Source organism: Crinia signifera, chromosome 1 (genome assembly GCF_055691185.1).
Source record: "Crinia signifera chromosome 1, ASM5569118v1, whole genome shotgun sequence".
Taxonomy (NCBI): Eukaryota; Metazoa; Chordata; class Amphibia; order Anura; family Myobatrachidae; genus Crinia; species Crinia signifera.
In genome coordinates, this window is record NC_139217.1 from 314330362 (window position 1) to 314351710 (window position 21349).

Below are 21349 nucleotides of genomic sequence, written 5' to 3' on the forward strand. Positions count from 1 at the left end.
TCCCATGCAACATACCCAAGTGTCTTGCTCAGTAGTTTTGCCACTTCCACTTTACGAGAGTACAGTGATCAGTTTGATGTGCAACATTTGTACTTGCGCAAATTATTTGGTGAAAGAGATGTTACCAAGCAGCCTTTCCTCATGCCAAGTTCCAGCTTACTTCATCTGCATCTGTGTGCATAATTATAAGTAATTCTAGTGCGGTAAGTTGCAGCCCAGTGAGTGTAGTACATTAAGAGCAGTGATGTGCATTAGATGCAAAATATATAACAAAAAGCCACTATGCCTATCAGAGTGGCTCATTGGCATCTGGCGTCTTACACCAATGCATATTAAGGTGATATATATGACTCATCTGAGTGTTCAAGTGAAGTGGAAGGCCCCACAATACTCTATGACCCTTATTCAGGTCTGATCGCAGCACAAATTTGTTCTCAAAATGGGCAAAACCATGAGCACTGCAGGTGGGGCAGATGTAACATGTGCAGAGAATTAGATTTGTGTGAGTTATTTTGTTTCAGTGCAGGGTAAATACTGGCTGCATTATTTTTATACTGCAATTTAGATTTCAGTTGCAACACACCCCACCCAAATATAACTCTCTCTACACGTTACATCTGCCCCACCTGCAGTGCACATGGTTTTGCCCATTTTGAGAACAAATTTGTACTGCATTAAATCACAATTTAAGTTGATTTTTTAATATTTACTCTTTATATTAATACAGGTTGGAGTATCCCTTTTCCAAATTATTCTGAAAACCAAACATTCCGGAAAGTGAAAAAATAATTCTTGCTAAAAGCACTACTGGGGACATCTGTAACAGCAGTACTGAGGACATGATATGTAACAGCACTACTGAGGACATGATATGTAACTAAATATGTGCAAGAAAATTATTGGTTAGCATTCAAATTCAGTACCTGAGATAGTACACAAACTTTGTTTTAGGTTTCAAAACCTTGTTTTATGCACAAATAAAATATATTTGTGTGTATTTCAATGAATTTTGTGTGTTTGTACAACATAAATGCATGATACCTCAAGATACATCATTGAAATATAAAAATATTCTGAAACATGGAATAATCCGTTATCCAAAATTCTTCTGGTACCGAGCATTTTGGATATGGATACTCAACCTGTACAGCAATTTATTAATGAATCTACCGTATTTGATAGCACCATGGCATGGTCAAGCTGTAATAAACCCTTTCAAGTCAAACGTCTACACAGACTCAACAGCCCTAGCGCTAGTAGCAGATCCAATGGTGAGCCACTTTAAAATAAGAACATTAACATTGCTCAACATTGAATGTAGACCATTTTTGAATAATAACAATAAAAAAAATAAAAAAAATTATAGATAGAGATAGATAGATAGATAGATAGATAGATAGATAGATAGATAGATAGATAGATAGTTTAAACCAGACTGTTTGAATTTCAAAAATAATTTTGGACTGCAAAAAGTTAACATAAATTATAAAATGACCCATTCCATTATTACAGTTTTCCTTATAGACAGATAATCTGCAATTTTCAACAGAAAAAAATGCACCATATTTATAAACAATACTTTTAATATTAAGTGTTGCTATATGAAATATCTTGTAACAATTAAAGTACATTTGTATAAGTTTCCATTAAAATATCCTAAAAGACATAATTTTTTCCAACCACACTGGGGATAAAACTAAATTCTTTTAAACTTTGTACATGAAGTTCGGTTACTTATTAGTGGATAATTACTTATGAAAGCCATATATAAGCAGCTACGCATCATTCCATTCCATAGACCGCTGTGCAACTGCCTTATGTACGGTTACGGTATAAATGGTAGACAATGTCTAGGTCGACAGTCAGTAGGTCAACCACTGATGGTAGACAGTGACTAGGTCGACGCCTTCAAATGGTCAACATAGCCAAGGTTGCCATGACAACAGGTCGACACAAGGTTATGGTCGACAGATATGGTCGACGTGTGTTTTTCACTTTTTGGGTGTCTATGCTGACATGGACACTGTATAAGTGTACCGCTTCACTCGCCATGCTTCAGGTACGTTGCCTCGCTGCTATTATATTTCCACTCTATGCCAACTTGGATAGTGAAATATGGCAAACCACCTTTTTTTAAGAAAAAAAAAAGTGAAAAACGAATATGGACCTCTTTCATGTTGATCATGTCAACGCTTGTGTCAGTTTGTCGACCTAGTCACGGTCGACCATTAGTGGTCGACCTAGACATTGTCCACCCAATGACCGCATACCCTTATGTATAGTGACCCTTAAAAAAATGTGCAAAATGTGCAATGAACGTCTACAATTAAAAGTCAAATGATAATCCAGAGAAGAGTGCAATTCACTTTAGAACTTACTGCTCAAACGAATACAAATAGGAGTTTAAATTGCTAAATATCAAGTACATTATCTTCTAATCTTAAGGTGCCCACACACGCACCGATCCCGGCGGTGCGATGCTGTACGATGGGGTGCGCGCTCCCGCGGCACCTCATCGCACAGTACAAAAAGTATGTGCTGCACAGACTTTTGTACTAGCTTTTTCTAGCATAGCATCGCATCGCATGCACATCGTATGCACAAGGCATACGATGCGATGCTATGTGTGCTAGTTAAGCCCACAACGCACGCCGGGATCGGTGCGTGTGTGGGCACCTTTACTTTTGGTAAACAAAAAAAAATATCGCTTGGAGAAGTTATTTCTCTTGACTATAGAACTACTTTGGTTTTTCGAAATGTAGAGCAAACAATGTCATAACAAGTTATATTAAACATTGCCTTGTGTATAATGGGTTTGTCAATTAACTAGCTGGCCCAGGTGACATCGAGAGTCAATTAATATGGCTTCACTAGTGGAGCCTACAGGATAGTCCTTTAGACAAGTCTATCTTAAACAAATATACAGAGAGTAGAGGATGAGGAATTATAAAAGGACATTACATTTTGCACGTCCATTGTGTCATTTTAAACCTAACCGTTTAAATATTGGTGCATATATGGGTATGGGAACACAATGGTGGGCAATGAGTATGTTTAAGATTATGACTGAGGTGATTGATTAAGCTATTGGTGCAATGATCACATCAAATGACGTGTCCATTGGGTATTTGGCCACCTCAGGTTTCAGATTTGCCCTCACATTTGTATACTGTATGTATGTGGCAGAAAGATGGATGGGTGAGCTCAGTGACTGGACCAAACTAAGTTTGGGCATCTTTATACTACTTAGTGTTCTTTCTAGCACCCGCCATCTTTGAAAACCCATGCAGTTCCTCTTCCCTGCCTGGGGTGTCGCTGTCTGCTGTGGTGTTTCTAGCACAGGTCTGGTTTACATATCAGTACTGATATACAAACAGCACTGTGCTAGAAGCACTACAGCAGACTGTGACACCCCAGGCAGTGAAGAGGAACTGCTTGTGTTTTCAAAGATGGCGGGTGCTAAAATGTACACTACTACTTGTTTTCAGGGGTGAAATTAGATGCCAAATGTATACTTAGGAGACAGGGAAGCATTGCTATGAATTTGACATCACATATAACATATCAATTGTAATTTAGTTTTATGTAGAATAAATGTAAAACCAAGATTTGTAGCAATTTAAATAGAAGTACTGTTTGTCATTTCAAATGATGTATTGTGTGCAGGTAATCAATCCACTTGTGTGAAAAAGTTTATGATTTTAAAAACTCCTAAAACCAAAAAGAAAAACTTTAGTAACATTCCTAAAATATTGAGAAAACAAAATTTAGTACCAACATTCCAGAAAGAAAAAAAAAAAAAGTTTACAAATTGATACAGTACAGTACAACAATAATACGAGATATAAGTCAGAGAATGTGGAAACACATGTAAGACAAACAGCAACATAAAGCAGGAACGGAACACAATTTGTGAATGCAGTTTCCAGGCCTCTGAAATTTAAAAAAGTGCAATAATCAGCAGATAAAATTACAAAGAAATGTGTTTATGGCAGGAAGTACTATAAACATTGTACAATTGACAACACAGCAGGTAACATTTCAACCACCTGTATGCATTCAACATTGGAGGATTAGTTTAAACGTATTCTTCCAGAAAGCCATGCATTATAATTAGGAGAATAAATGATGACACTATTAATATACCCAGACTGGGAAGTGTTTTCCACGTGAAACCCAACAGAATGTCCTCTTAACTCCTTTATTGACATTGGGCAAACTATTCGCATCGAAGACCGATTCAATCTTTCAAGGCTTCCCTGCAGTACCTAAGCTTAGTTAAGATTCTGTATGGTTGTGTGCAGTTTCCAAGCAAGTCCGAGTCAGCTCAGAGTCTGAGAATCCTTCATCCTCCACAGCAGAGGGCTCAAAGAATGCAGCAGCATCTGGTAGATCGGGATCCACTTCATCATTGCTCTCTGCGCTGTAATCCACTTCTTCCAGGAAGCGGGGCTCATCATCATCCAAAACATAGGTGGTTGGGCTGAAAGGATAGCAACATAAAGGTATTACAAAATGGAAAATATACAGTGGAGTGAGGCACCTGGCCTGAAGCATGGCAAGCGAAGTGAGCCATGTGAGGGGACGTGGCACACTAAATGAAGGTCCACACGCTCAGGTGTCGACAATGACACACAAAAAACTCATGTTGTCTTTAATGTGTCGACCAGTTTGCACCTGGGTAAAACAATATCACAGTGTCTGTGTCCTAGCTGAGTTCTAAATGGCAGTACTTGCAGCCTGCAAAAGCAGACAGTGGAAAAGGTGCAGATGCATACAGGAAAATAACGAAGACACGTTTGTTCTATTGGTGCAAAATGCCCCTTGTTTGCTCCCTTTTAAATTAGCTTTTAATGCTGAATGTGCAGTGTTACTATTAGATATGAAGCTGTAGATTGAATTGAAGCCTGAGGCTGAAGGGTTTACTTGGGGGAAAAGAAACCAGCTCTCTACATACACCCAGTTGCACTGCTCTCCTGTGGGGCTAGATAAACATATTTGCAGAGAAGCTTTAAGTGCTTTTAAATATTTCATCGGATAAGTATCTCAGGCAAGCTTCTACAGTCTGCTACATCTTCGTTCTTGTCCTAATCAAATAATATGCATTATATTGATCTAAAACATTGCACAGATGAGTTTTAAGCAATCCTAATATATTAACAGTAAGTCCCTGTCATAGTCACTTGGAAAGTGGAGAATAAGCGCATAGCTGCACAGTGTGAATTACCACTATACTGTGAAACCACTTATACAGTATGAACACAATAGAAGCAGTTGAAAGGAACTTTATTTTATGTTTTTCATTTATAAAAAATTTAACAATTTGAAAAAAAAAAAATTATGGAAAAACTTTGTTGCTGTCTTTATTTTGACACTTCCATAGACACTTCAGTGAGACGTTTACTATATTTTTAGGTTTTAGATAGGACTGACACAATTGTATGAGGTTGGACAGCCTCTGGGTAAAATACATTATCAACTGATAATACCAAAGGGAAAAACAATAATTTTTAAGAACAACATAGTTCTCTACTAACTAGTGTCATTTCTCCTAATATATGGTTTCAGGGGTTTCAGTGACCTCATGGACTGAACACAATAACAAACTGACATGTTTATTAGTCTGTGTACATGTCCCGACGTGTGATGTCTTTACAACTGCTGGACAAGCCAATCTGAGCTTATAGTAGGTCTAGCGGAATGGGATGTTGTCAGGATCAAGACGGTCAAAATCCAACAGATTCCAAAAGTAAAGTTAGGACTGCAATTAGGATTAGGCTACAGGGGTGGATAAGGATAGACTGTGTGAGAGGGATGTTGGAGTAAGTTGTAGGATGGGTGGGCAGGGTAAAAACACTTACAGAGTTCCATTGGGATTTTGATCATCAAGATCCCGCCATCTGGATTCTGACTGTTGGAATCCCAACTGTCTGAATTTTGTACCCAAGTCAACATTTTACTGTAGGTTGGTATTCTGGCCTATTATTTAGTGCTTACAGTATATGGAAGGGAAACATGAAGGCCCCTTAAATATGGTCAATAGATAAATAAGAAAAAGCTAATATAGCATTCGAATTCAAAGAAATTGGTTAGCATTACATTTCTTTTGCCATTGTGACCACCAGGATCCTTAGCATCAGGATATTAACTACATCTCACATTTCGTTATGTTTTCTTTGGCAAATAATTGTTAAGTGATCACCATTTTATATAGGGCATGATTACACACATGGCCGTATATGTAATGATGTACAAAGGAAGAGACAGAGCCTACCACTTGCAGGGCATCATTGAATTCAAGAAATAGTGCCAGATGTATCAAGCTTCAAAAAGTGATAAAAAAAAAGAAAAAGATAAACAACCAGCCAATCAGTTCCTACTGGGTCATGTTACAGGCTGGGTTTGTAAAATGATAGGCAGGAGCTGATTGGCTGGTTGTTTATTACTCCCCATGTTATAGCTTTTTGAAGCTTGATACATCTGGCCCATGTCTTTCATAACATATCTAAAAAATATAAAATACTGTATATATAGTCTTTATTGAAAACAAAGCAGACTTCTACTCAGACCATGAACACAGCATGGTGTCTTTGATTATATAGTACATAGGCTTACAAGTGGAGATTTGATCATTTTTGACCACGTCATTATGATTGCCCCCAAACTGAACTTGATTGAGCAGAATTTGATCTGCATAACAGAAAACTATAGCAAAAAATGTGTGAGAAGTTGTTGGTTCATTCTAGCAGTAGGGATGGGGCGTCAATCTTAAAAAAATTCTGATCCAATTGGGGAAATCTGATATCCGTGGAATTTGGCACTTGCAGTTTGTGCCACACTGCTCACTGGTATGAACAGATTGCAACATACAGACCTTAATTAGCAGTAAGGACAGAAAATAAGAATTATACAGTATACATAATATTATACAGAATGTACCAGGAACCAGTAGACAGTAAAATGATCTACAAAATGCAGCAATTTAATCTCCAGTAATGTACTGTATGTTTGAAAGTGCTTTCACATTAAGTATATTTTAATGCATTTTGCACATGCTTGCTTTTATTGCAAATAATAACTCTTCTGGATGCATACTACACTCATAAAAAACACCATATTAAAATTGACTCTATTTATGTTCTGGCTGAATAAGCACATAGATTTTTAATAGAGTAACGCATGACAAACTTTTCTGTGCTTCATTACTATGATCTATTCACTTTGAGATTTGGAATCCAAATCTGATACACTGCAAAAACAGCTGAAATGACCCATGACCTGGAAGCAAACGCCCAAACAGGTATTTTAGGAAAGCCTAAATCTAGATGCTTATTGGATTATACAGGTACAATCAGAGGCAGCATATATTGCAAGTAAAATTATTCTATATATTAGTGACGAGAAAGCTTTAAGGAGAACTTCTAATCATGTTAGCATTTTCAGGACTATTGGGTCATATAGGCCACCTCCAAAATATGTAAACAATGCCCGTCATTTGATTATTCTAAGTACAGACTTCTTTTCCACAAGGAGTCTACTTCTCTTATTAAAATATGTTCTAATACTCAGATTTCCGTAAAAAAGCAAAAACTGTCTATCTGCACAAGAATAGATTCTATAACTATATTATATAATAACTTTATAAAAATTATTTGTAATTACTATATTCTAATATAGTGCAAAACAGATGAACTACTATACAATGCAGACCATAGAACGACTGCTTTTAAATGTCTGCGAGATACAGCCGTGGACAGTCCAGTCGCGGCCGGGAGCTCGACAATCCACAACTGCTTTTAAAGTCAAGTCCATTCTACTGAGATCACTGTTCAATGCTGTTGGGGAAGAAAGCATTAAGTAGGGCCCCGGCGCTATTTGCCCCGTTGGGAATAGCGGCGGGACATTGAATACCCCCCATATACTGTATACCCAAATACATGTATATACACACAAATATATTTTGGAATGTAAGCCTTCCCAATGAATATAGGTCTTAAATATTAAGATGGTGGGGCACTTGGATACCACTAAAAATACTACAGATAGAGGTGCAATCAAAGTTTTTGTTCTTATTAACGGTTAAGAACTGAAATGTTGATGACAGCACGCGCCCTTTTGTATCACTTTTACTGGCATTAGAGTTGTGCACTATCTTGTTGTAATCAAAAGAACTGGTCACATGTTAGGTGTTATCAATCAAAACATGTCAGTCTAATTCAAGACAATTTATGATTGAATCCTATATTTGTCTGCATCATGGTATTAGATTAGCCCAATGGCATTCTTGTTTGTAACAGATTCAGACTACTTCTATTTACATGTGGCTGTCTAAGCATTGTGTTGAACGTGATCTTACAAATTGCACTGCTGGTATAAACGAATGCATACTTATTTGTAAATGGCCCTTTGTTAGTAATAAGAGCCATGGTAATGAAAAGCATTGTAATCACTTCATCAGGCATTAGTCTGTGTGTTTAACCTACAATCTGGTTATACCTTCTAAACAGCACTGTGTGGCTAAGTGACAAAAGTGCAATCTGTGCATTAATTATTCTTCCGATCTGCATGCTGTCCAACACTTAGCAGTATAAAGCTTAATGGGGAATTGGCATGGTTACAAACAAGGCAGCTGTTTTACACTTCTGGAGTTTCAAAGGGACAGCATGCACATATATTCATTCTCTCCTAGAGACTGTAGAGAGCTGCTGGGGTGATCAATTCCCGCAAGCTCCCCTCCGTGCTATCGTTTCACTGACATAGCTGGCTTTCTCATAACAGCAACATTATTTCCATTTGTGTGAGAGACAAATACCAGACAAAAGGGAAACAAAGATCTTCCGTGGGCTTCATGGGATATAATAAAACCCCACAATATGTCACTGCCACTGGAAAGCTACATGGACATCATTGGTTAAGACCGCGTAACACATCATTGATCTTAGTCACCTAGGTCTGGCTCATGTCAGTTGTTAATTACACAACATCCTTCATCAGATATCCAGTGTGGCCTTGCTACATGTTAAATAATCAACTTTAAATGATCAGAAGTTCACCTCGACATTTAGCGATTTTGTCATTATATACAATGCTTTGAAAGGGAAGTACCCATATATAATACACAAGTGACAGTAGAACATCAATTGTTAATGTAATATAGTTTACTTAATAACCCATTAAAACCTAAAATGCATCCGAATGGGATACATTATGTGCATCTGTATGGGCTGAACCTTGATTTAGTTCACTTTTAAACAACGCAGTGGCTAGGATAGGCATGGAGTGACTTAAACATAATAGCTGGGTGTGGCCCAGAAGGACATGTGACACGTAGAGCCTATGGCAGTGGTTCTTGGCTTGTTAGCTGTTAAGTTAATACCCCAGGAGAAGGGAGGAGTCTCCCTCTTTTCCTGGAAAATTCCAAGGGTGTGCATCTACCCCTGGCTGCTGCACAGAACTGGTGGTAACCTGTCTGGGATTGGGAATCGTGAGTAGTAGCTTCTCCCTACCTGTAGCAATATGCCTCGTGCATCCTCCAGGCGTCCCAGGCGCGTAGTGAGGCCTCCAGCCCGCTTTGTGGACACTGATGGCGCTGGGGCGGCTGAGGTGGCCTTGCCCGTCGATGTGGTTCCCCCGGTGTCCGGTGGCCCAAGAGGGAGGCGTGGGGCTCCTGCTGCCTCGGCAGCGGTGGCTGCTGCATCGTCCGGTCAGGGCCGCCGGGCTGGGCTGAGGGGGACAGCGTCGCGTGGTGGAAGCGGGCCTCCCCAGCCTGAGGCGATTCCTTCAGGCCGGGGGCTCTATAGCGCCGGAGCGGGGCGCAGGGGGAGCGGTCGCGCTGCTGCGGCCGCGTCCCGGCGGGTGAGTGATGACGTCATCACCCCGCCGCGCGGTCGCGGTAGTACGCGCGCCCGGGGTGCGTCACGCGGTGGGCGCAGGGCGTCAGTCAGCGCCCGCCGCGAGCCCCCACGGGGGGGGGGGGAGCAGGATGTTGTACGGGGCAGCCCGCCGGGTGATCGCCGCGAGGGCAGACGGCGGCCATTAGATGCAGCTGGTAGCTGCCAGGATAACATGGCGGCCGGGTCCAGCCGTCCTAGGGGACGGCGGGGATCCGGTCCTTGCAGCAGCAGGCCACAAAGGGGGGCACATCAGGCGGTAGCTTCCTGCTCAGATGAGGCAGGCTTTGAGGAGGAGGACCTTACAGATGAATTAGCCTTTCACTCCCCTGACCCTGAAACCCCGCATTATGGCTATAGGCCATCCTGGGAGAGGGGTCAATCAGAGGATCTGGGAGAGGATGAGCAGACAAGGGAAAGGGGGGCTAACAGGGGACCAGCCCCAACCCCCAACACCCGCAGGGGTACGCCATCCAGGCAGAGGGCCGGGGTGGGCTCCAGGCCTAGGGCAGCCCCTAGGGCCTTTGACCCGGTATTATTATCCGCCGCCCTGTCATCAATGGCAGGGGCTCTAGCCCCGCTGGTGGAGGATTATGAAGAGGCGGCGGCTGGTTCAAGGGCCGAGAGACGCGGCTCCTCCCAGGGGGGGCAGAACATACCGGGGTGTGCGGAATTCGTTAGGGCCTTCAGGGGAAGGGGCTCCTCGGCCCCAGGAGGGCGTCAAGGTCGCTCTCAGGCTACCCGTGATAACATGAGAGCGAGCAGGCGGCGGCCAGCATGTGGTCCGCACGAATGGCCCGCCAGGCCGCTATCTTTTGTTTCCTCAGATGCAGAGGATATCGCAGTGGAAGAGGCAGACAGAGCTAACACTGATGAAGATACGGATGACGATGATTCTACATGGGCGGCACAGCCGGAAGCTGCAGGTGATGACTCTACTGACGGGGGGGCTGATTCAGTGGCATACTCCTCCACGGTTGGTTCTGGCTCTACTCGCCATTCCTCCTCCTCCTCTTCCTCCTCGGAGGGTGGCTCCGAAGGGGGTAGCGCCAAAAAAGCGCGTAAGCGCGCGGCAAAGTATGCAAAAAAGGAGGCGGGCCGTCAGGCACGCAGCTCCAAGCGGAAGCGTAGCGCTTCTTTGTCCAGGAGGGAGCGTAAGAGGAGGAACCTTCCCGGGGTCGTGCATTGCGACTACACTGCTGTCCTAAGGGGGCTAAGGGAAAGTTGCAGGGCTAAAATCCAAAAAGGGGAGTTTGTGGACCTGTTCAGCCTCACTGACGAGTCCAAGAAAGCTTTCAAGGCGGCAAAGGCTAAAGGGGGAGTGGGAGCAGAGGCTTTCAGCTCCTATGATAACAGGCTAGCGGGTTTCTGTGTCTTCGCGGCGTGCTACCTGGAGGACAGGCCTGATGAACATATGAATATAATTCGTTATATTCACATGGTTCATGATATGTACAGGTCGTATGGGGGCGTGTCATGGAGGACATATGACTAACAGTTCCGGCGCAAGCAGGACTGCTTGCACATCATAGATTTCGGCTGCAAGGATGTTGAAGTCTGGATGGGGCTGACTAGGGCCCATGTCGAAGTAGTGGAGGCTGCTCGCCCGGTAACCACAATGGCCGCCGCTCCCACTGCTCAACATCGGCCGGCGGGGGAAGTAATCCCCCACAAGCGCCCTGCAGCAGGGGGTAGGCCCTTCAACCCTGGCGCAGCAAAAGGAAAGTGCTACTCGTTCAACAATTCCTTTTGCAACCTAGGTCAGCGCTGCCGGTACAAGCACATATGCATCAATTGCTCCGGAAATCACCCCGCCTCTGGTTGCTTTCGGGGTGGCCGCCCCTCAAGAGGGGCGGTTGCTTCATCAGCACCCAGGCCCGCAACGTCCAATAACGCGCGATAGGGCGGCTACTCCGGTCCGGGTAGGAGCCATGATTCCATGGCTCGATCAATACCCGGACAGGGAAACAGCCAAATTTCTCAAGGAGGGTTTCTCAGTTGGTTTCCGCCTCCCCATATCAGGGGAAGTTTTGGGGGGGGCGTTTAGGAACCTACAGTCAGCACGTTCGCTGGCTTCTGTGTTGCAAGAGAAAGTTAACAAGGAGCTTCGCTTGGGGCGCATGGCCGGGCCCTTTCCGACCCCTCCCCTGCCAAACATGGTGATTTCACCGGTGGGGGTGGTGCCGAAAAAGACCCCCGGTAAGTTCAGGCTCATACAGCACTTGTCTTATCCTGTGGGCAGCTCCGTTAATGACTCCATCCCTCCAGAATGTTGTTCAGTCGTGTACCAATCATTTGACGAGGCTCTGGCCATGGTAAGGGCGTGTGGACACGGAGCACTGTTGGCTAAAATCGACGTGGAATCGGCCTTCCGGCTCCTTCCGCTGCACCCTGATTCTTTTAGGTACATGGGCTTCCGCATTGGTGACGAGTATTTCATCGACAAGTGTTTGCCGATGGGGTGCTCGGTATCCTGTGCATTTTTTGAGAGGTTCAGTAGCTTTTTGCATTGGTGTGTAGAGAAGTCGGCCGGAGCTAAGGGGATCGCCCACTACCTGGACGATTTCCTATGCGTGGGCCCAGCCGATTCCGGCCAGTGCTCTACCTTATTGGAGTCAGCCCGTTCTGTCTTTCAGCGGTTTGGCGTGCCCATCGCGGAAGACAAAACGGAAGGGCCTGTCACTACCCTATCATTCCTAGGGATAGAAATAGATACGATCAAGGGTCATTGTTGCTTGCCACAGGACAAGATTGACAAGCTGAGGGAAACGGTGTCTGTCTGTTGCGCGGCGCGAAAGATTACGCTGCGCCAGACACAGTCCCTGCTAGGACAGCTGAATTTTGCATGTAGGGTCATCCCTATGGGCCGTTTGTTCTGTCGCAAGCTGGAGAGGGCGACCGCCGGGGTCTTGAAGGCGCACCACTTTGTGCGCTTGTCAGCCGAAATCAGACGGGACCTTTTAGTCTGGTCCGTTTTTCTCGAGAATTTCAATGGGATACGTATTTGGCTGACTCCGGTGCTCGACAACTCCAGGCTGCAACTTTACACCGACGCCGCCGGCTCGACCGGATTCGGGTGTTTTCTGAATGGCAGCTGGTGCGCGCAGGCTTGGCCTGCGTCATGGTTTACGGAGGGGCTTACAAAGGACTTGCTTTTACTTGAGCTCTTTCCAATCATGGTAGCCATGGAGATATGGGGCAGACGCCTAGCTAATCACAGCGTCCTATTCTGGTGTGACAATTTCAGCACTGTGCATGCCATTAACAATCAGAAAGCGAAGTCGCTGCTAGTTTTGAGAGTGTTGGCGCAGCTTTTTCTTCAGTGTCTCCGCTACAACATTTTGTTTAAAGCTAGGCACGTGCCGGGCATGCGGAATGAGGTAGCGGACGCACTATCACGTTTTCAATGGGTTCGTTTAAAAGAGCTAGTGCCGAGTGCTGACGATGTCGGGGTCTCGTGCCCATCTTATGTTTGGCAGGTCATCACGCCGGATTGGAGGGGCTAGCAGAGCGATCCGTGGCGCCAGCTACCCTCAGGACGTATAAGCAAGCATGGTCCGAGTGGGAAGCTTTTTCTGGAAGCGCTGGGCAGCAAGGTAGGCGGGGCCAGAGGCTGTTGCTTTCCTTTGTATGGAGACTCTACAATGCAGGCAGATCAAGGGCCGTGGCGGCGCGCTATCTTGCAGGGATTTCCTTTTTTGCGCAACTGGAAGGGGTCGATGACTTTACTAAGTGCTTCCTGGTGCGGAGAGCTATAAAAGGCTGGTCGCGTCTGGCGCCGGCCGCACCTGACCATCGACGCCCCATTGATTTCTCCTTGTTGTTGTCCCTGATAGGTAAAGTTAAGTTGTTTGCTGACTCAGCGTTCGAAGCATTGGTTTTTTCACTAGCCTTTTCCATGGCATTTCACGGGGCTTTCCGTGTTTTAGAGTTAGTTTCCCCTTCGAAGTATAGAACTGCTTCACTGCAATTTTCAGACATACGCATAGAGCAGGAGGCGCTTTGGTGTAGGGTTAGAAAGTCCAAGACCGACCAGGCGGCTAGAGGGGTGTGGGTGCGCTTAGGAACCGTGGTGCCGGTCTCGGCATGCCCCGTTGCGCTGGCGGAGCAGTATGCCTTGGTGAGGCCCAGCATGGGGCAATCATGGCTGGTACACTACGACGGGTCTCCGCTCACGAGATACCAATTTAGTTGGATGTTGCGGAGATGCCTGGCAGAACTAGGTTTAGCACCCGGGGAGTTCGGCACCCACTCCTTTAGAATTGGCGCCGCAACAACAGCAGCGGGCTATGGCTGGTCGGTCACAGACATTAAGAAGCTAGGGCGTTGGCGCTCCGCGACTTACAGGAAGTATATTCGCCCGAACCTCCTGATCTGAAGTATGTGCATGTGAGGTTTCCAGTTGACTGGTTGTATTCCTATGTTACCCCTACCCCACCGTTTCCTACTCGGGGATTAGCTACGCTCTGTTGTTGGGCCAGCGTCCGGAGTTTTCTCGTTTTTTTACCTGACCTGACGGACTGAATCTGGCTTATCACATTCGGCTAATTCGGCACCAATTAAGAGTCCCTCAGCAGGTCTATACGTTTTTTCTCCGGCCGAGTAATCCCCTGTTTTCCTTTACCTACCATCACCCTTTACCTACCCATGTTTGTTCCTTACCTATTGTCTCTAGGAGAGACTTCAATCGTGATTGAAGTGGTCCTTTGCACCAAATTTGTGCACCAACCAAATTATTTTTCTTTTGGCAGACCCTCCTGACTATGTTAATGCTTGTCCTTAGTTTAACCTAATTAAATGTAGTAAAGCACCATCTAATTACTTTAAATAATTTCCCCCCATAGGTTTGGGCTACGACAGTTGCAAAATATGGATAGTGGGCCACTCCTTCGTGTATTGGGCGGCCCGGCTGGTGGCTTCGGGCGATGGGCCCGTCTTCTTGTGCTCCAACATGACAAGGTGGTTAGGTGTGAGAGGGATGTCCTGGCGTGAGCTAAGGGCATTCCTCTTGGAGAAGGTGAGAAGGTTTGGTTTGCCTGAAGTACTGGCTATCCACTTGGGTGGAAATGATCTTGGGAAAATGTCCCAGTTGGAGTTGAGAGCCTTGATTGTGAGTGACCTGGCCACAATAAAAGATGCTTGGCCAACATGCCTTTTGATTTGGTCATTTGTGATCCCTCGGCTATGTTGGAGGGGTGCAAGGGATTGCAAGGCCGTGGATGAGTCCAGGAAAAAGCTGAACTCCGCCGTGGCCCGATGGGTGCTGGGGGCGGGTGGGGCCATTGTCCCACACGAGCGAATCAGGTATCGGTACCATCAGCTCTATAGGCCAGACGGGGTTCACTTAGTTAAGGAGGGTCTAGTTCTGTTCGTTGAGGACATTCTAGGGGTGTTAGATGAGGTAGTCTAGTTGGTGGCGGGGCGGGGTCTCCGGAAAGGGGTCCCCCGCTTTGGCGGGAAAGAACGGCAAGTTCAGAGTTTTTTAGGCGTTTATTGAGTTAAGTTTATGGCGTATTTGGTAGTTTTTCGGTGCGCTTGCCCCTCATTGGCTTAGGCCTTCGCTAGATTACCCGACCGGGGATAGCGAGCCCACCCGGCTGGGTGGGTAGACAATGAGTGGGTTGAGTGGAGACCGATTCCTGTGATTAGGCCGAATTACGTATGTTAGTTTGGGGGTGGAGTTTGTTAATAGCCGTTCTTTCTTGGCCACCATTTAAAATTAAAAAATAAAATAAAAAATTAAAATAAAAACAAAAAACCAAAATAAAAACAAAAACTTTATTTACTTATAGAGTATTAAGATCATTATGTCAAATGTAACGCACAAGGGTCACACATCTGCTATTGCAAGGTTTAAAAGGCCAGACTTTCAAAATCCCAGCGTATTTTGTCCCTGGGAACTTTTTTATGGTGTTTGTATAACTTGTAACAGCTTTCCTTGCTCTTGGAAAGATGCTATAACTTTTTGTTTACTGATTACAAAGTGCTGTTTTAAAACTAAAAGAGAATACCTTCGAGAGGGGCGTGGCCTAGCGGCAGATGGAGTAGGACGTGTGCCTGCACTGCTCCTGACCCAATAATCCTGCTATTATCCTGTGTCGGGTGGGGAAGAGTCTCCCAGGGGTGGGCATAGCTGGTACCTGTCCCCCTGAACGCACTGACCTCGAGAAGGGACCCCTGTGCTGTCGGAACTGCCCTGCGCCAGACTCCGGAGAGATCCCTGTGAGCGTGTCACGCTGCCGGCGCCATCTTGGAAGCGCAGGGAGACGAGCGCTGGCCAGCCGCCTGTGGTCTGCTGTGCGGCACTGCCCGGAGGAAGAAGTCCAGAGACCCCGCTGTGCCCGCTGACGCCGGACCCCCCTCGCTGGCGAGGGCGCGGGGACAAACGACTCCTGAGTCGGTCAGAAGCCTACAACCTCCGCGTGTGCCTGGGCTGACACCCCCAGGCTGTGAGACGCCGGAGCTGACGGGCTCCCTCACGACCCAAGCCTTCCCCCTGCAAGAGCATCTGCACCTGAGGAGCGGAGCGGAGAGGGGGCGCCGACCGCTGCGCCTGACGCTTGTGATCCCCTGGCCGGCTTCCATGTAACAGCGAGCCTGCCAAATTGTGAGTATCTGCCGCCATCTTGGGGGCACCCCCCCTGCAACTACTGTGTTATTCAGAGACCTGAGACCCCTCTGAGATAAGCCACCTAAGTAAGGGGAACAGAGAGAGGGGTGCAGTACAGTATTGGATCCCCCTGCCCTGGAGTTCCCTGCTTAACTGCTGATACCTACAGGAGGAAAGCTCCTGCCAAATAGTGAGCTGCCCCCCACCACCTTGGGACAGAAACGCTGCAGTACCTCTGTTCTGCCTGTGCTACCTGCTGGTGCACAAGATACTGCTGATATTCTCCCCATATAAATAGCTGCCAGCTTGGGGCTGCAGGTGGAGTGTGCTGCCTTACCTCACAGAGCTGACTGAACCCAACACCCTACCCTATTACTGTGATCCGCTCATGTGACGGCTTATTACAACTGCCATTGAGGAGCGTGTGCAATACCTTATACTCCTTTAAAGTGGGCTTATACCTGTGCATCCTATGCTGTGACTCTGACGGTGGTGCGACCCCAAGCCCTGATATTCTGGACACCTGATAAAAAACCCTTCCTGCTGACAACCTCTCTAGTGGCGATAAGAAACAGCTGTAACTATCCCTATCTGGGAGTCCTCCTGTTGTTCTATGGGCCGAAAGACCGGCTCTACTGCTGCGGCACGGCTGGCCAAGTTTGCTAGAGAAGAGCGAGCACCAACCCCCCCGCCCTCTATAGCGCCCCCTCCGCCTGGTGTACCGGACTCTCCTGGGCCCTCCTCCCCTGAAACCAGGATGGCGGAGCCCGCTGAAGTGACTCTGGCACAACTCCTGCAGGCCATTACTGATTCTGAGAAACGCCTGACTGGTATGGTAGCGGAGGTAAAAATCGACATATCCTTTATACGTCAGGACATGCAGAAATTGAGGGACCGGGTAGAGGAGACTGAGACCCGGATCTCTACGCTAGAGGATACCACTGCACCTATCCCTAACCGCCTCTCCGCACTGGAATCACAAATGTCTACATGTCAGCAGAAGTTGACTGATATGGAGGGGAGGCTCAGGAGGAATAATGTGCGCTTTGTGGGGCTTCCTGAGAAGGCGGAGGGCGCAAACCCAGAATCCTTCCTCGAATCCTGGATGGTGTCCCTGTTTGGGAAGGATGCATTCACCCCCCAGTTTGCAGTGGAAAGAGCGCACAGGGTTCCCACGCGCCCACTACCCCCTGGCGCACCACCGCGTACGTTTATTGCGAAGTTCCTTCACTATAAAGATCGGGACACTGTTCTCAGATTGGCAAGGGTGAAGGGACCCCTTGAATATGACGGCCAACGGGTGGCAGCTTTCCAGGACTTTTCAGTTGAGGTCCAGAAGTCCCGGTCACAGTTTACAGGTGTTAAGCAGCGGTTACGTTCCCTACAGCTGAAGTACTCCATGCTCTACCCTGCACGACTGCGAGTGGTTGCTGGCACTCGGACCCATTTCTTTGACTCTCCACAGGCAGCCTCGACGTGGATGGACACACAACCGGCCCCCCGGGAACTCCCTCCCTAAACTACTTGAGTCTCTTGCTGTGCGGGGAAGTAACTAACCTGTGTGGGATAAGTCGTTATGTTACAATGCCTTCACCTTTAATGCTATGCGGGGGACATGCTCTTACGGCTGTGTTTCCTTTATGGGAGGTCTACTCCCCTCCCTGACCAAATATCTTGTGGTCAGGACCACCATGTTCTATAGGCCATAATAATAGCTGCCCCTTAGGGGTTCATTGTTCTTGTTTTTTCTGTAGTAGAACGACTCCTTAGAGGGGTCATACAGGGTTTATTGTTAGGGGAAAAGTATACCTATGTTCGGGTGGGTATGCCGGGAGGGGGTGGGGTGTTGTTGTTTTTTTTATGTTATGTTAGATTTTCTTATTTTTATTGAAATGTGTGCGCTACTCCTACATATGTTCTTTTGGGCGGCATGTGGGTCGGGAGGAACTGCTCATTCCAGACCAATAATATGTTGTTTGCTCCTGCCTTTTCATTCCCCCCCTGACATAAAATGGTGAATGTCATAGGCTGGAACGTCAGGGGTCTTAATGACCGAGTCAAACGCACATTGGTATTGAATCAACTTAAGGCTCATTCCCCTGGTATTGTATGTCTTTTTGAAACTCACCTTGTGGGCAGTCGTGTATTAGCTCTTAAAAAACCCTGGGTGGGGTGGACCTTCCACTCCGTCTTTCACCCTAATTCTAGAGGTGTCTCAGTTCTAATACATAAGAATATGGGCTTCAGATGCCAAAAGGTCCAAATAGACCCCAGGGGCTGTTATGTTTTTCTGGCGGGTACCCTGCATGATTCCCCTGTCGTATTGTTAGCTATATATAACCCTCCTCCCTATCAACCCACAATAATTAATAAAGCGTGTACCTTTATGCAGGACTTTCCCTCACACCTAGTTATTTGCATTGGAGACTTCAACGCTGTTATGGATGAGTCTCTGGATAGATGGAGGCCTGCCCCCAGTGATGGACGGAGTGGGGCTACGCCCTTCGCTCGTCTTATTGCTGAGGTGGGTCTGGTGGATGTTTGGAGGCTTAGGTTCCCATCGGCCAACTGCTACTCCTGCTTCTCGAGCACACATAGAGTCTTCTCTCGTATTGATATGGCCCTGATCTCTAGACGGCTAATCCCATCTGTGACCGCCACTGAGTATTTACCCCGGGGCATTTCGGACCATTCCCCTGTATATCTGTCGGTAGAGTTAGAATGCCCTAGGGGAGCGAAATTTTGGCGCTTTAACCCTTTTTGGCTGACGCAGATGGGGGCAGCTTCCGAATTGCTGGCGATGTGGGAGGAATTTTTTGCTAATAACCCTATGGAAGAGAACACCTTGCTAGTGTGGGATACATTTAAGGCGTTTCTTCGAGGGTCATTGATTACCCGTGTTGCACAGCTGAAAGTTTTCAGCCGCAGGGCTGAGGTGGAATTGGAGAGGCAGAGTACAGGGCTGGAACAGAGATACCTGGCCTCCGGGCTTGAGGTAGACCGTGTGGAATGGCTCGTGGTCCATAAACAATGGAATGAGCTGTTACTAGACAAATCTAAAAGGCGCCTACTGTTTCAGTCCCATGATTACTATACTCAGGGTGATAGATCTGGTAAATTCCTGGCTTACCTGGCTAGGGAGAACCTTCCCCCTACCATTGTGCACAGCGTGCGGCAAGAGAATGGCGTGTTAAGCACTGGGACCCTACCAGTTGCAAACTCCTTTTATAATCATTTTAAGGAAGTATATAGATCACGGGTAACTTACACCTCTGTAGAGTTGACCGAATACCTGAATAATATCACCATCCCTAGTTTAAGTGCTGACTCTAGAAGTTCCCTGGATGCTCCCTTTACGCTAGAGAAGGTGGAGGGGGCAATTAAAGCCTTCCCCAACTCTAAGGCCCCAGGAGTGGATGGACTCCCTATTGAAGTTTACAAAACCCATATAACCTTCTTTGCCCCCAGACTACTGTCCCTTTATAATAGATTGCTGGAGCAGGGCTCGCTGCCTCCCTCTATGGCGGAAGCACTGATAGTCCTTATCCCGAAGCCCGGTAAGGACCCACTGTCCCTCGACGCGTACCGACCCATATCCTTATTATCCACCGATATTAAAATATTGGCTAAACTACTGGCTGTACGTTTGAACGCGGTTGTATTGGAATTGGTGCATCCCGACCAAACTGGCTTTATGCCTGGTAGATCAACGACCCTCAATCTGCGACGCCTCTTCACCTACATACAGTGGGCTAGAGAAGGCATGGACGACGCGGTCATAGTCTCACTAGACGCGGCCCGTGCATTTGATTCCGTAGAGTGGGCCTATTTATGGGATGTCCTGGTTAAGTTTGGAGTTGGACCGAACTACTTGGCATGGATTAAGCTATTGTATTCTGGCCCGGCCGCCCGGATAGTGGTTAATGGTTTCACCACAGCCTCCTTTGACCTGGGAAGGGGGACCAGACAGGGGTGCCCTCTGTCCCCCCTACTATTTGCTCTTGCGGTGGAACCATTGGCCTGCTATATAAGAGCCTCCCCACAGATCAGGGGCTTTGAGATCGGGAACAGTGAGGAAAAAATTGGGCTATATGCTGATGATATGATTCTGTACCTAACTAACATGTCTTCCTCCCTCCCAGCACTCCTTGCTTTAATGAAAGAATACGCCCGGTTCTCTGGGATAGGGATAAACTGGGATAAATCAGTAGTGTTCCCTTTGCTCCCTACCACACAACAGCCTGAGTCATATAACTATCCCCTTCGTTGGTGTACACAGTTTAAATATTTGGGAATACAGGTCTCCCACTCCTCCTCTGATTTCATAGCTTTGAATTTATCCCCGCAGATTGCTTCGTTGCGCCAAAGAGCTCGGGTCTGGCAAACACTTCCGCTATCGGTCACTGGCAGAGTGAACCTCATAAAAATGACTGTTCAACCCAAATTCCTATATATCCTTCAAAATTCCCCAACATATATTCCAATCTCCCAGTTCAAACTTATCCTACAACATATTGTCTCCTTTATATGGGGTGGCAAACGTTCAAGGATAGCAGCCAAAACTCTGTGTAGGTCTCGTTATGATGGAGGCCTGGCACTTCCAGATTTGAGATTGTACTATCTGGCGGCCCAGCTGGCTCAACTGGTAGAGTGGGTTATACCTGCGCACTATGGGAACTTACCTATTGCCCTGCTGAATAGGGTGGGATTAACTTTTTCACCCTTGCAATTCTTATTAGCAAAGACCCCCTTGGCGACGCTCCCCCCTCTCCTGCAACAGGCTCGTAGAGTGTGGATGGCAGTGGGGGCCATCAGAGGTAACCCAGTGGTAGACTCCTGCTCCCCCATA

At 46.5% G+C, this 21349-nt stretch overlaps 1 protein-coding gene across 3 annotated transcripts in view; it reads right to left on the reverse strand.

Annotated features, from left to right (window-relative positions):
- Positions 1-3679: 3679 nt before the first annotated feature.
- AGTPBP1 (ATP/GTP binding carboxypeptidase 1) overlaps positions 3680-21349 on the reverse strand; it is a 168182-nt gene continuing 150512 nt past the window's right edge. For all 3 annotated transcript variants that reach the window (XM_083186409.1, XM_083186406.1, XM_083186414.1), the window contains exon 26: positions 3680-4483. In XM_083186409.1, coding sequence (XP_083042535.1) covers positions 4279-4483 — 205 coding nt within the window. In that variant the 3' untranslated portion in view covers positions 3680-4278. The remainder of the gene's footprint in view (positions 4484-21349) is intronic.